At 41.7% G+C, this 14,654-nt stretch overlaps 2 protein-coding genes across 2 annotated transcripts; one reads left to right on the top strand and one right to left on the bottom strand.

Moving 5' to 3' along the window:
* Positions 1 to 1,957: 1,957 nt before the first annotated feature.
* Positions 1,958 to 9,365, bottom strand: arrdc3b (arrestin domain containing 3b). Its single transcript, XM_079449116.1, has 8 exons — positions 6,241 to 9,365; positions 4,707 to 4,788; positions 4,480 to 4,627; positions 4,289 to 4,391; positions 3,945 to 4,201; positions 3,699 to 3,855; positions 3,475 to 3,620; positions 1,958 to 3,390 (listed from the first exon to the last, which is right to left on the bottom strand). The coding sequence occupies exons 1-8, from the start codon at positions 6,518 to 6,520 to the stop codon at positions 3,325 to 3,327; spliced, it is 1,239 nt and encodes a 412-aa protein (XP_079305242.1). The 5' UTR covers positions 6,521 to 9,365; the 3' UTR covers positions 1,958 to 3,324.
* Positions 9,366 to 10,856: 1,491 nt separating this feature from the next.
* nr2f1b (nuclear receptor subfamily 2, group F, member 1b) lies at positions 10,857 to 14,654 on the top strand. The gene is made up of 3 exons (XM_079449117.1): positions 10,857 to 11,902; positions 12,590 to 13,117; positions 13,794 to 14,654. The coding sequence occupies exons 1-3, from the start codon at positions 11,488 to 11,490 to the stop codon at positions 14,066 to 14,068; spliced, it is 1,218 nt and encodes a 405-aa protein (XP_079305243.1). The 5' UTR covers positions 10,857 to 11,487; the 3' UTR covers positions 14,069 to 14,654.

The raw sequence follows: 14,654 nt of genomic DNA, 5'->3' as shown, positions 1-14,654 counted from the left end.
TCAAGGTTTCTGTATGATGTTATATGGTATTTTTTCGCTCTAGCTCACTCTGTGGAAGGAGAATGACTGGAAGGATCAGGTTAAAATAAGCTCCTGTGATAGTCAGCAAGAGCCGGATTGAACCGGTCGGAGCTGTAAAACGAGAGAGCCGGTGACGGAGCAGCCGCACTCCCGGTGAACTTCACTTGACGGTCTGGAGCTCAATATGGCCTGATAAACTATTTCAACGCTCTCGAGTATGTATGTCGAGAAGTACAGAGCACACAGAGCTATTGGGTTCCCGTTCTCTTGCCGCCGACCCAAACCGGTTCTTGTTTATCAGTGGCACATTGAGTTAGACTCCATGACTGACTCACAGCATGAAATAAAGGTTAAAGCTGTCGAATATATACATATATGCAGTATATATTACAGATTTGTCCCTTTGACCGCGTGGGTGTTAGAAACAAAGTTAGATAACACGTGCATCATTACAATATTCATAAAAGTCCAAACCGTAGCACGTCAACGCTATTTTATTTCATTCTGTTTATCCAGAAATAGGCGCTTAGCCAAAGAATGATGAATATGACATGATATCATTTTTAAATGAACTCACTTTGAAAGACACCATCTAAAGACTTTGTGCAGGTGTCATCGCATCAGCCAATGGAATCGCGGCGTGTTTGCAGGAGGGGCGTGGCCTGTCTCTCTGACTCAGCTGAATGTGTGGAGTGTCATGTGTCAGGTCACAGACGGACGGTCCCTGACCTGTGATGCATGCACCCGTCTCAGAAACAAGTCTCATCGTTTCTGGCTTAATGTCACAGTTATGAAAGCGCCCTGCACTCTTATTTTTAGACGCCTGACATTATGTAACATGGAGAAGTGTCTTTATGCACCTGTTGTGTAAGAAGCGCCGCAAGGTAATGTGCCGTTGGTTTTAAGGTTACAGCCGTAGTATTTCTTGACATTCTTCTGTTTTATGCTATATTTCACATCTGAAGAATGAATTAAAAAGCATTGTGGATATTCTAGACATATTCTAGGCAAAACAAGACAAACAAGCATTCTTTCACCGCCTTCATGTCTTGACTTTGACATGTGTTTACAGGTTATCTTTCCAAGTCTGTAGTATGTGTGGAGACGAGTTCAGTCCCTGTCGGAGAGATGACGGATCATGTTTTTCTCAGGATAATCCAGGACTGTTGAACACTAAACATGTGTAGAGAGATTTAAACACTTTTACCACCTATCAGAGCGATCCTCGTGACAAATGAATCCGTGTCAACTGCTTCACAAAGTCGTAATGCTATTGTTTTAAATCTAAAGTTTAAATACGATAAAGAAATTCTTATAGTGTTCAATGCATTTAAAGCAAAGGCTGCGTGAGAGATGTTCACTATCTTGAATATCGCTGCCGAGCGGTTTTCAGGGCTAAGTGTATCCCATCATGCATCACATTCTTTTTTCTTGAGTCTCGCGAGATAATCTAGAGTTGCACATATTATTGGTTAAAACAGATTTATGTATTTTGTAAAATTGCTTTTTATCACTTAATTCATTATCTATTTAATTATTTCACTGGGACTTTACCAGTTATAAAGGCATGTTTAGGGCATTTACAGCAGAGCTTCTATGAGATCAGCTCAATCCAGTGTCGGCTGAAGAGGAATCAGGTTAATAGTCCACATGCATCTCAAACATCTGTTGAGCTGGAAAAGAAAACACGACGCTTCCCTACGGCCCATGAAACTTCTGTGTGACTCCTGGACCCAACAAGAGACAACGGAAGCTGTGCGTTCAGTCAGCATCTGGTCATAAGATAAGAATATTGAAGCACGTGCTGCCTAACAGACTACTGTAGGAATTAATTAAAATATCTTGAAGTTGAAATGTAGAGGATATTTCTTGAAGCCACAAACAAACTCTCGAACATTAAAAACCAGTTTAGAGTCGTCACATTGATGAAAACAATGACTTTTCCGTATAAAAATGGCATATTTATTCAACAGACTGATGCAAACAAACATGATTTTTTTGCTGCGACATCATATAGTGAACCTACAAAATCATGGTAGAAAAGTCAACAAGCTTAGAATACAAAACCAAGCAGAAACATACAGATGATATTGCACCTTTTGACTTAGTAGTAGCTTAACACCCATCAGCCCCTGCGACTGAAAAAATGGAAGAAGGGCTTGAAGAGTAACATGTTTATAGTCAACAATAAACGTAATGTTATACCAAGAAGTATATACTCCAGTACCTGGAAGTGCACGTTTAAGAATGTTTTAAATATGAAACGCAACAGTGATGCAGTATAAACCATGACCCGCACTAAACTTTGATCACAAAGAAACTAAACATGCATTCACAAACTATACAGATTCCCTTTTCACCAGCACAGCGCACAAATTCAGCAAAAATGTAATTTTACTGCTTTTGTGCCAAGGCCACAGCTAGTCCTTCAGTTTGCCTGTTAACAAAAACACAAACAAAATCACATGTGTTAACATACCAGGTGTTTTGTTAAACTAGTGCAGATTGTGAGCCAAACTTAAGTATGAAAGTGCTAATCTTTGATGAAGAATAAAGCCACCGTTGTTGTAAAACAAGCATGATAATGAAGGATGTGAGTTGCTCAGATGAGAGTCAATGACACATCCGGTGAGAGTTGTGGAGTGCAGAGGTGAGAGGACAGATTCAGGAATGTCAGTTTCTCCGTCACTCGTCATCAACCAACTCTTTTATTTTGTCTCGCGGTGCTGTTCTGCACTTTCAGCATAAAGGCAACGTGGCGTTTGAGGATCCTGCCCATAATGCTTTGCACGGTCTCCATAACGTCTCAAAACGTTTCGAGAACATTAATGTGGTATATCCACTTCTCATGCGTCAATAAACAATCAAATCGACAAAAAGAAAGTGTGCCTTGTTCTTCTGGAGTGAATCATCAGAGTAACGCGTGGCTCTCTCTGAAGTCTTGTTCTGATAAAATGATCAGCGATGAAACATCACAATGTTCTGGCCCTCATGAGGAACACGTTTTACGGTTCTGTGGTTTTGCGTGAAGTCCATCTCGACGTCAGAGTTATACTCCATCAAATCTTGTCCGCTCATCATCGGGGATGGACGGAAGCTCTCTCCAGATCTCCAGAAGGCCACAGAGACGGACTCGACCTGGTGGACCATCCAGAGATCGGGAGTGTTTCCTGGAGGACGTCCGTCTGCGTCACGAAATGACGCCACTTGGGACTCCTTAAGGAGGAAGACCAAACCATAGTTGAGGGGTTGAAGTTAGAGATAAGAGATCCCTGACAGCGCTGGTCAGGTGACATCATTTCCTCAGCGGGGCGGACAGATGTCCAGCCTCCCGTCCTGGACACACACCTGCTCTGGATGAGGGTCAATCTAACCAGAGGAAAACAACATGTTTTAGACTAAAGCAACGGTCAAATTAAAACACAAGGCACGTTTGACAGAGCTGCTACACACCTCACAATACAGCGGTGGAGGCTGGTAACGAAACTCGTGGATGTAGGCGTAAAGCGCTCCTTGGAGCTCATCTCTCACGCTTGCCGGGAGATGGAGATTGTTCTGCTGTTGTTCGTCTGTTACCACTTCAGAGTAGCTTGGTGGAGCTAGAGAAGAAGAAATTCATCAGACCAAAGTGACTTTAAGGCTGTTTTGTGTTGACGATTTTGTGACGTCGCCCTTACCTTCAGCTCTCTCGGGTAAACCCAACCAGCCCATAGTCATACTGCACTGACTGCTGACGGAGGATGTGCGACTGCCGAAAGAGTGAAGAGGGATGGTCCCGATCACCAGCGGCAGGTTCAGTGTCAGATTCACAGCCCGAGGGATGTCCACGTACACCTGTTGAGAGGGGCGGGGCGTGATGTTAGCAAAGTGACGGACAGCTGTTACCCATTCAAACGAATGAAACCAACAGACAGCCAACTCACAACGAGCGAATATTCCACCCTGATGATGCTGCAGTCCAGAATGGAAGGGGATACGGGAGGGATCTTTAGCATCTTGCCATCCCACGTCTCGGTCTTGCCGGAGGGCAGGGGATCTCCACGGAGGTTAGAGACCAGCTGTTTGATCTCCTTCACCTTCCCTTTGGCAAAGAAGGTCTGTGTTTGGTAGACGGCCGCCTTTGGCACGACCACACGGGAAGAGCAGTTTTCAATCTCGGCGAAGATCTGTATCGATTCTCCTATAGAGATAAACAGCACGTGTATCAGATTTCATTCAGGAGCACGTTCACAAAACACATGGCGATTTGCCCCCGGGTTGCTCTTACCTGGTGTGTAGCCCTTTCTTTCAATTTTGGCACTTAGTGAAATGGGTCCTGAGGTGCAGAACCAGCAGCAAAGCGTTTTGTCCTTCGTGCCGGCCTGAGGAGACTGTCAACACACACACACGAGTTAGTCTCAAAAACCTCAGCGGAAGCACAAACAAGGAAACGGAGACGGTCAAAGGTGTTTCACTCACCAGTAATTGTGGCGTGTTGATGTCGATGTGCTCAAAGACGGTGAACTCTTTCTTGGCTTTCATGGGCAGAAGCCAGGGCCGGTGGAGCTCGGCCTTCACCCAGTACCGCACGCTGCCGTGTTTGCCTTCGAATGATGTAGCCAGAGGCCTGCATGAAAAAATGACGTCAGCGTTTGCCTCCATGCATCATGCATGTGTAGAAACAGACAGACGGGAGAGCTACTCACGTCTGGGGCAGTTCAAAGCTGAAGGGGAACTCGTGTCGTCCTGAATGAAGAACAGAGGAGCCCTCGTCACAGCCGTCATCGTCTAAAGAACAATAAACAAGACAATATACTAATACGATAAGACCCTAAAACACAACACCAACATCATCTCTTTATACAAAATACAAGACAAGATTTTCAAAGTTTCAAGTTTTATTGTTCACTTACGCAATCGTACATACATTACGTCTAGTAAAGTACAATACAAATAAAGATGAATATAAATACATTAAATTCACATCATTAAGAGACAACGAATGTGCACATACACACAGATATGAATGAATTAAATGACGAACAATACAAGAGTAATGATATAACAGAGCAAAGGCGCATGTGTGTACAGCATCACTACATGAAGAAGTGAAAGAGTAAAATAACACATTAAATGCTGCGATACACGACTCAACTTCTTTAAGAACCGAAAAGCAATAAAGTGTTTTATATTGTTTGTATTTTAAATGGATATTTTCTTTCACACACACACTGTTGTTTATATCATCATGAGCCCGATGCAGCCGAGAGCTAGAGAGGACCGGACTGAACCGGCGCGAGCAGCCGGCTTTCCTCATGCATTAACTACCAGCCGGCTCCTGATTGGCTGAAGCGAAGTGTTTTTCTCTTTTAAACACGCCCCCACACAGAACTCGCGTGTGTAGATTCAGAAAACACAAGACACTTTTAAAAACCACACGACACAAAAATACATTTAACTTGCTTTATTAAATACACTTTATTAGTACAGTATGTGCGATAAGAAAATCAACGCACAAACAAATGACATTTCAAATACCACAGTCGCATAATAGAGCGAATCATTGAACCGTATACATTTGACACTTATAGATACACAAATACTGCAGGATGATGCATGACGTGACATCTGCTCTGGCGTCATGTCAATCAACACAAACAAAAGAATCGTTATTTACTCGTCAATACAGCGAATAACAAACAACGTGTTGATCCGACATAATATAAAGCGACATTAAAGTTGACAGTTCTGCACGGTACGACATCAGCGGAGACGCACGAGTACCTCCACCAATCAGCGAGCGGATAAGCCTGACCTCCACCAATCAGCGAGCAGAGGCTCGGCCCACACGCCACCCCCTCTCGAGCAGTTCCTGAACAGGTTTGAACCGCTTCTAACAAAGACTAAACTTACCAGAAGACTGTCATATAAAGACACGTTTAATAAGTGAAAAGCGCACGACGAGTCTTTAATCGACGCGTTACAAATACTGACACAAAGTATTTCACGTCATCTGCGTTTGAAGTAGAAGATCGTCAGGCTGCTTGTTTGTCCTGCTCGTGATCTAACAAACAACTTACATCGATTTCATAAAACGTCTTGAATAAACATCACTAGTTCCTTCATAATATCAATGAGAATTAACATCTCGAATAAAGGTCTGCGTGGCGTCATGAATGATTTTAAATCAAACTTAACTTCATCACTGACAAATAAAAGGAATAGATTGTCGGTTCTTACCTCGGGAGTGTGAGATGAGCACATCTCTGTGGTTTAAATACTCCACTTCCTCCGTGAAGTTCTGTGTGTAGGCTGTGTTGGATCCAGCATTGCGCGACTCGGTCCAGCGAACTTTCGCCAGTCCTTTAGCGTAAATGTTCAGCGATCTGACGCGCATTTCTCCGGTGATTTCGACGAGCACTCGACCCGAGACAGAGTCCGCGCTGGCAAACACGGGCACGTTGCTGTCATTCAGACAGTCGAAGCTGACGGAGAAGTTCTTCACCTTTCCGAGCACCATGGTGGAAATGTCACAAGATTCTCACACATAGAGTCGTCGGTAAGATCACTTGAGGATTCTTGCCATGCAGAGAAGCTGCAGGCAGGTTCGGTGCTAGAGTCGCATGTAATGCATTGAGTTGTGCAGTGACTGCATGGAAAGATGCAGCTGTATCCTTGTGTTCAGACAAACTCTGCTCACAGCTGCGCTGTCTTATAGCTCCCCTGCTGGAAAAACAACCCCACTGCGCATGCGCAATCGATAAGGCTTCCTGCGTCTCCGCTGTATCCTTATGAAACCTTTTATTATCTGATATGAAGTGTTCTTGTGTTTGACTCTTTCTAATGGCTTCTACATTTAGCTTGAAACAAATATTCATAATAATGGCAACTGCTTATGATGAATGTAAAAATATTGACGTAAATCCAGCCGCACATTCGTTTGAATTTGGTCGAAAATTCAGGAGCGTTCTTGACTTTAGCCTCATTTATTCAATGATACGCGCATTCCTGTGTATAATGTTTTTAAACTTTGTTGTTTTCTTTTGTGTGTATGCGTTTTGTCATTATTCAATGCCGTCACGTCAAGTTTATGGATTTTTTCCACGGCTCTTCTCTGCCACCTGCCTGTGAAAACTGGCTATTACATAATACAGCAAAGTGGTATTTTTAATTTCAGCACTTCTGTTGTCTGTACTATTTCATTTGATAAGTTAATGTTAGGCCTAAATTATACTTAAGTAATTACACTTTAAACAACCCATGGTCGGGTCAAATGTGGACATTTGCTGGGTTAGTTTAAACCAACAGTTGGATTTGATCCATATTTGATCCATCCGTTAGTCGAATCAAACCAGCATCATTTTAAGGGCACTTTCAGGGGGTTGTGCTTATTAATAACAGAGGAAAGGCCATCGAGATTCATGTACAGTGCTTATGCATGCAAATGTGTAACATCATATTAATGGAAAGGTTTAATCCAAAATTCTTTAAACAAAAGTAAGAAAATGAATCTTTAGGTTGCGTAGCTATTTAGATAATGGCCTTCTTCAGTGGAAAAAGATGACTGGATACAATAATGAAAATATTACACATTGATTCGCATCAAAATGTAGGGTATTTATTATTGGTACCCAACAGCAGATGGCAGTAGAGTTCTATTCATTTTCATAATGATAAAGATCATAATACATTATGTCAAATCTACATTTACACAGGTTGTATAAATAATTTCTGTTACATATTTGGCGCTAATTTGATAACAAATGATTTAAGGAGATGTGTGCACATAAGACAGACTACCAAATAAAATGCGTTCATTTAGGCAGCACAAAGTATTTAACGTAAATATGACCCGATCACCTGATACTTGACTATCAACCGTCACTTAGACACAGTAATGATATGACATTATATGGGAAAATAAACATTTGAGTCTTTCTGCACTAATTGTATCCCAGCAAAGAATCTGAATAGAAGTAATAATGCACATCATGAGATTTGTTTCACAGTTTAGTTAATTTAACTTACAAATGGGTTTTAAAGTGGGTGGAACAATTAAAAAATGAGGTTATCAGAACCAAACAGACAAACCTTTAATCACGTCTGTTCTGAAACACTACGAGGTTCTGTAAGATTCGTCATGTCCTGATGTAAACGTCTTTCAATGTGACTCACTCTGATTTAAAACACAGAACACAAAATCAAATCCTTTCAAACTCTATGATTTTAAGATTTTGACCCTCAAATATTTCGCACCTTAATTGATTCTATTCAGACTTGATTTTTATTGAAGGATCAAGACAAAAGCTTTAAAAGCTCTCGTCTTGTCAAACTTAAACAATGGACACGACTGAGATGATGGATCCATTTCTAGCGTTCCATCTCTTCATCTTATGTAATTCACTGAATGATCTTATCAATTCTGTCCTGAGAGCGGGGACGGGTCTGCTCTGCTCGGGTCAGAGGTCACCAGCAGAGTTCATAGGTTAACTTTAGTATTTAAATTAAAGACATCGTACAATGCTGATGAATACACAAAGCTTCCTTTAGGCTCCTAAATGAATGTTGGTTTTATTGATATTTCTGATTTTGTATATTTATTATTTAAATGCATTAATTATTTTGTTCTGTTCTAATATTCTATTCTTGAGTGGTACATTGTTGTGTGTGTGTGTGTGTGTGTGTTCAAGAGGCATGATGTAATGTGAAGACTGGCATCTTTCCCACACTTGGAGAAAGATCTCTGACAGCCTGGGAAACTAAAAGCTTCCATCTGTTCAACAGGTCAACAGAGGGTCCAGTGACCTTTGACACAGATTTGTCCTTTAGTAAACATTAAGGAGCGGGCTGTTGACAGAGGGGTAAACGATACAGACCCGTTCTGTGGTCTCATCCGCCCTGATGCTCAGTCCCATTCCGCTGTTTTTATCAAACACATTTTACCGTTTACAAGATCATATACAGCACCAGTGACAAAACCGTCAATATCTTTTTATAAAGTCCATTTTTCTGTGTCATCTCTGTTAAAGAGGTTTTAATACTTTATGATGTCTAAACTGCATTGAATAATGATTAAGAGTCGATATTGAGATCTTCACTAATATTGACTTTTGATCAGAGAATCTGAGCTCAGTTTGACACATTGTTGACGTGTCTTCTCAAACTCTCATGACAGACACATTTCTGACTCTTTTTCTCCGGAGAAATATCTGAGACGCACATGAGACAAGCGTTTCCATTTGCTCTCCATTTAATCTCATTCACAGTAAGTCTAGGTGAAATATTTGAGATCTTAGAGCGTAGGTGATTTTTCTTTCTTATAACATGTATATTCTCTACTGAAAAAACCCCAAATAAACAACATATTAAGCATTTTTTCTGGCTCATGTGTGAGAAAAAGGAAAAGATCTGCGCTGATAATCACAACCTCTGATGTGATGCGTGATGAATTGAAAAATAAAACACGTGACATTTCTCTACAAACGCTGAATGTCAGATAACTGCACACAGATCTGTTGTCTCCTTCATTCGAGTGTCATTATGAGCAGATCAGGATGTCAAGACAACAGAAGGTCATTTACTGTATATTGCTGTCAGTCGTGCTAAGTATCTATTCCGTGCATCGATCGGTCTCATGAACTAGACCTAGTGTGTTTGTGATCTTCAATATACAGATTCTTTCAGTTGTTTATAGTTACAGATGATTTGTATTACGGTACAGAATCCAGGTGCCCATCACACCTGCAAACAGCACAAACAGTTTCTGAGATGCAGCTGCAGCTCCGTCCCTCCAGAGGTCATGGAGGTCACACATCTGCATGTGAGACGTGATGGCCTTTGACACCGCTCGCTGCCCTGGAGTCCCTGTGTGTCAACCGCTGTGCTTTAGACACCTGATTTTAACCAGAACTTCAGAATCTTACGTACTCTACTTCATCACATCAGATATTGAGGATCTAATTTAGATCAATCTGAAAATAAAAAAATAAAGGTTCCTCAACGGTAAGAAATGTTATTTTAAGTACACTTGACTAAAAGGTTCTTTATAAACACAAAAAGTGTTTGTTCATTGCTCTTCAAAGAACCCTTTTTTGGATTAAAGTAAGTTTATTATTCAATAAAAATTTCATGATATTTGCATTGGATCATACTTTGAAATGTTTGGGTAAATAGGCCATGTAGGTTTTTCTACATTTCTGTGATCTTACCACGATTTAATCATGAGGTTGAATTCATTTCTGTATTAAATCGATTTAAAACTCAGTATTATTATATACTTTAATTTCATTTAGTAGTTCTGGTGAAGGATACACTAAAAAAACAAGGCTACTCATTTTTAAGTGCTTAAATATCATTCAAGCACTTCGTCTATGGAGAGGTAACCTTTGCTTTGACCTTTGACCCTGTGTTTTGTCCTTGCCTTTGCTTATTGTCTCTTTATGACCCTTTAACCTGCAGCTCCTACAACCTGTTCACTAACATCCAACAACCCTCCCCCCGTGTCACGTGACCCTGCTCCATCACTGAGCCTTGATGTTCACCAGCATCTCAAGGCAAAACTTTGACCCTTGAACTCACTGAATTATGCACGAGCATGATAACTGCTGCTGGAAATGAAGAAATCACAGTTCGTGTCAATTGGGTTGTTTGCTTGGTACGAACATTCTGAAATGTGATTATTGAAATATGTTATAATAAATAGTGATTCTTTTCACACTAGGGGGCAGCGTTTTACTGTAAGCGGCATATGCTATTAAAAGGATATAAATATGATCATAAAGATATCTGATCTACGACGACTTCAACAGTTAAGGTGAAATAAAACATAAATACCTCTCAAATGTGTTCTTCTGTAGGTGTGCTCATTCAAAAGGAGAAAACTGCAAAAGAATTAAAGTCCCAGTCCATAAAGAGAGACTTCGGTGAGATGCGCGTAACTGCATCCACATCCACGCGCCTTTGTGAGGATGCGAGTCAAATGACCAATCACACGGAGCGCTGAAGCTTAAAGGAGCCTCCCACTTCTGTGCTTTAATACCTGATGGGGTCCATTATACAGATCATTCAAAAGACCACCACTGGAGCGCTCAGGATCGGCGGTCACCCCCATTTTAACACCTCATCTGGATTAGTCCGTCTGCGAGGATATCCACGCCGATTCAATTCAAGGCTGCTTGATAAAATAAGATCTTCCCTTCATGTCTGTCAGTCGTGTGCACGGAAGGTTTCCAGCACTGCGTCTTCGCTCCGCATGGATCTGATTAACTTGGCGTTGCCGACAGTCCCTTTTACGCACGAAGACATCACGAACACGGCGCTCCTCAAGTCTGCCTGATTCCTGATGTACAGTCTGCTCCTGCTGTCTGGTGTTGCTGGACACACATCATCATCGAGCATTTCCCATCTCTTGGCTCTTCTGCATGGATAAGGCGCTATTCTGGGGAGAACGCGTAAAAGATTCAGGACACACACAACCGCAGTCCAGCCATGGCTATGGTGGTGAGTGCGTGGAGGGACCCGCAGGAGGAACTGGCACAAGAAGGGTCCCTGGATGATCAGACCGGACCGCGGAAAGACCCCCACAACAACAACCGTCTGAGCGCAGCCTCTCCAAACCCTGCAGAGTCATCCGCGGACGATAAAGGACAGACATCATCTCAGAGTCAGCAGCAGCAGCAGCAGCAGCACATTGAATGTGTGGTGTGCGGGGATAAATCCAGCGGGAAACATTACGGTCAGTTCACGTGCGAGGGCTGCAAAAGTTTCTTCAAGCGAAGCGTTCGGCGGAACTTAACGTACACGTGCCGCGCCAACAGAACCTGCCCGGTGGATCAGCACCACAGGAACCAGTGCCAGTACTGCCGACTGAAGAAATGCCTGAAAGTGGGAATGAGGCGAGAAGGTGAGCGGTCAGCTCCTATTAAAGTTGCGTAGTTTCATTATATGTCTTGTTAAACGTTCTAAAAACGTTGGCGTAACGACGTCGTCCTTACCTCGTCGGCGCAACGTTTGAAACATTTAGAAATATCGTTTTCGCAACTCAATGAGAACACTATAGCTACACACATTCTTTAAACATAGACGTCTGGTTTCGTCTTTGTAAGGTGAACTGTGAATTGTTTAAAAAATAAACATTCTTTGTTTATTATTATATTTAAAAGAAATAATTCGAATCAAATCATTATCACCCAAATAAAAGCCTCCTTTTGTAACAGGTTATGAAGGCCCGAAGCAAACCTTTAGTACGTCTACATAAATAAACAGTTTAAGATATAGATAGATAGATAGATAGATAGATAGATAGATAGATAGATAGATAGATAGATAGATAGATAGATAGATAGATAGATAGATAGATAGATAGATAGATAGATAGATAGATAGATAGATAGATAGATAGATAGATAGATAGATAGATAGATATTTATTTAGGTAGGCTACTGTGTGCTATAAAGAATATGGCATCCCACATCAGAATATACTGCACCGAATCCTAAAGTAAATATGAAAGCACACCACCGCAGTATTCGCAAGAGTTTATCATTGCAGTCTATGCGCGTTTCTTCCCCGTCTCCTTCTGTTTTGATAGCGGTTCAGCGAGGACGAATGGCCCCAAACCAGCCGAACCCGGGCCATTACATGCTGACCAATGGAGACCCGCTGAACGGCCAGTGTTACCTGTCCGGATACATCTCTCTCCTGCTCCGGGCCGAGTCGTATCCCGCCTCGCGATACGGGAACCAGTGCATGCAGTCGGGTAACATCATGAGCATCGAGAACATCTGCGAGCTCGCGGCGCGTCTGCTCTTCAGTGCGGTGGAATGGGCCAAGAACATTCCTTTCTTTCCTGACCTCCAGATAACGGATCAGGTGTCTCTGCTCAGACTCACCTGGAGCGAGCTTTTCGTCCTGAACGCGGCTCAGTGCTCCATGCCCATCCACGTGGCCCCTCTCCTCGCCGCCGCCGGACTCCACGCGTCACCGATGTCCGCCGACCGGGTCGTGGCGTTTATGGATCATATCCGTTTCTTCCAGGAACAGGTGGAGAAACTCAAGGCCCTACAGGTGGATTCTGCCGAATACAGCTGCGCCAAAGCAATAGTGCTGTTCACGTCAGGTAAGACCAGAGACTTTCAGCAAAATAACGGCGTCAGTAAACATCACATAAACACATCGGACAGTTTAATGAGCTCGTTGGTAGTTTTGTTTCAGAGAACCTCGCACAGTCAGATTATAAGCAACGTTATTGATGTTGTCGTGTGATATATGAATATCACAATATCAGAAGTAAATCAATAAATTATTACTTATGACACCTCTCGGTTACACTTACAGATCCGTAAAATGTGTTTAAAACGTTTTTAATCTTTAGAGGAAAAGAACATAAAAATAATATAAGATGTCAATCACATGTATAGCGTGCATGCTGCTAAAAATGTTACGTGTAGCCTACTTTATTTATTTATACGAATATTCAATTTAAATATTAATTATTTAAATATTGCATTTACGTCTTTAAAAATACGCAAATAATTCGTTTCGTTTGCACATTTTCTCATCTCGCAAGTGATATTATAACGCAAACGTGCCGTCATTTAACAGAATCATTTTGCTGTTGAGCATCTCGAGGCCAAATCATCCATCGGCAAACATTATTGCAAGTATCTGACTAAACTCCGTGTTTAAATGCAGCGATGCTTGACTAAAGACAGCAAAACACGCATTTGAGAAAGCCGTTATTTGTCTGTGTGTTTGATGTTATAACTTGAGTTTATTTTGATATTTGAATGCAGATGCATGCGGTCTTTCAGACGTGCCGCACATTGAAGGCCTGCAGGAGAAGTCTCAGTGCGCACTGGAGGAGTACGTGAGGAGTCAGTACCCGAATCAACCCATGCGCTTCGGCAAGCTTCTGTTGAGACTCCCTGCGCTTCGGATGGTCTCCTCCTCCGTCATCGAACAGCTTTTCTTCGTTCGTCTGGTGGGTAAAACTCCGATTGAAACTCTTATAAGGGACATGCTGTTATCTGGGAGCAGTTTCAACTGGCCCTACATGTCCATTCAGTGACTCTTCTGAGGATGAGGAGGGACATGCGGTGAACACATGAAGAGCAGACAAAACTGATGAGCACTGAAAGACGAAATTCATCTCTTACTGTCAGTTTATATAGAAATGATATTTGTTTTGTGAAAATGTGAAGCTTAAGCTACTCTCTCTCTCTCTCTCTCTCTCTCTCTCTCTCTCTCTCTCTTTCTCTTAACAGTCATGTGCCATACATTCTAGAAAAAAAGATTTGCTTTACCAGTGTAATTGTCCATTTACACAATTCGTATCAAATGCCATCAAAATAACTCGAATAAACCGCAATTGGTGGTTTCCTCTTTTTAAAACGTCACAAGAAAACGTTTATTGTAGCTGAGAAAGACATTGGATTTATCAAATATTTATTTCACTGTATTTATTTCCCTGCTTATAAACCTCCTGTGATCTAAACAATCAACTCCAGCACTTATTCCAATGCTTTTCTGAGGTTAAAAGAATCTTAATCATTTTCTTCTCTTACACGTGACTAAAATCTTTTATTTTGCAGATGGTTATTTGACTGTAGATTTGATGTTCAGTGCAACATTTGATTAAACAATTTCCATTCATC

The sequence above is a fragment of the Barbatula barbatula genome (assembly GCF_947034865.1).
Source record: "Barbatula barbatula genome assembly, chromosome: 24".
Classification (NCBI taxonomy): domain Eukaryota; kingdom Metazoa; phylum Chordata; class Actinopteri; order Cypriniformes; family Nemacheilidae; genus Barbatula; species Barbatula barbatula.
Note: the sequence above shows the minus strand (reverse complement) of the source record. Positions and strands in the feature narration are given on the sequence as shown.

Coding starts and splice junctions, on each gene's coding strand:
- arrdc3b (XM_079449116.1), bottom strand. CDS start 6,520: ATGGTGCTCGGAAAGGTGAAGAACTTCTCCGTCAGCTTCGACTGTCTG. Junction 4,628..4,706: donor AGCTTTGAACTGCCCCAGAC/GTGAGTAGCTCT, acceptor TTTTTCATGCAG/GCCTCTGGCTACATCATTCG. Junction 4,202..4,288: donor AAGAAAGGGCTACACACCAG/GTAAGAGCAACC, acceptor TTATCTCTATAG/GAGAATCGATACAGATCTTC.
- nr2f1b (XM_079449117.1), top strand. CDS start 11,488: ATGGCTATGGTGGTGAGTGCGTGGAGGGACCCGCAGGAGGAACTGGCA. Junction 11,903..12,589: donor AGTGGGAATGAGGCGAGAAG/GTGAGCGGTCAG, acceptor CTGTTTTGATAG/CGGTTCAGCGAGGACGAATG. Junction 13,118..13,793: donor AATAGTGCTGTTCACGTCAG/GTAAGACCAGAG, acceptor ATTTGAATGCAG/ATGCATGCGGTCTTTCAGAC.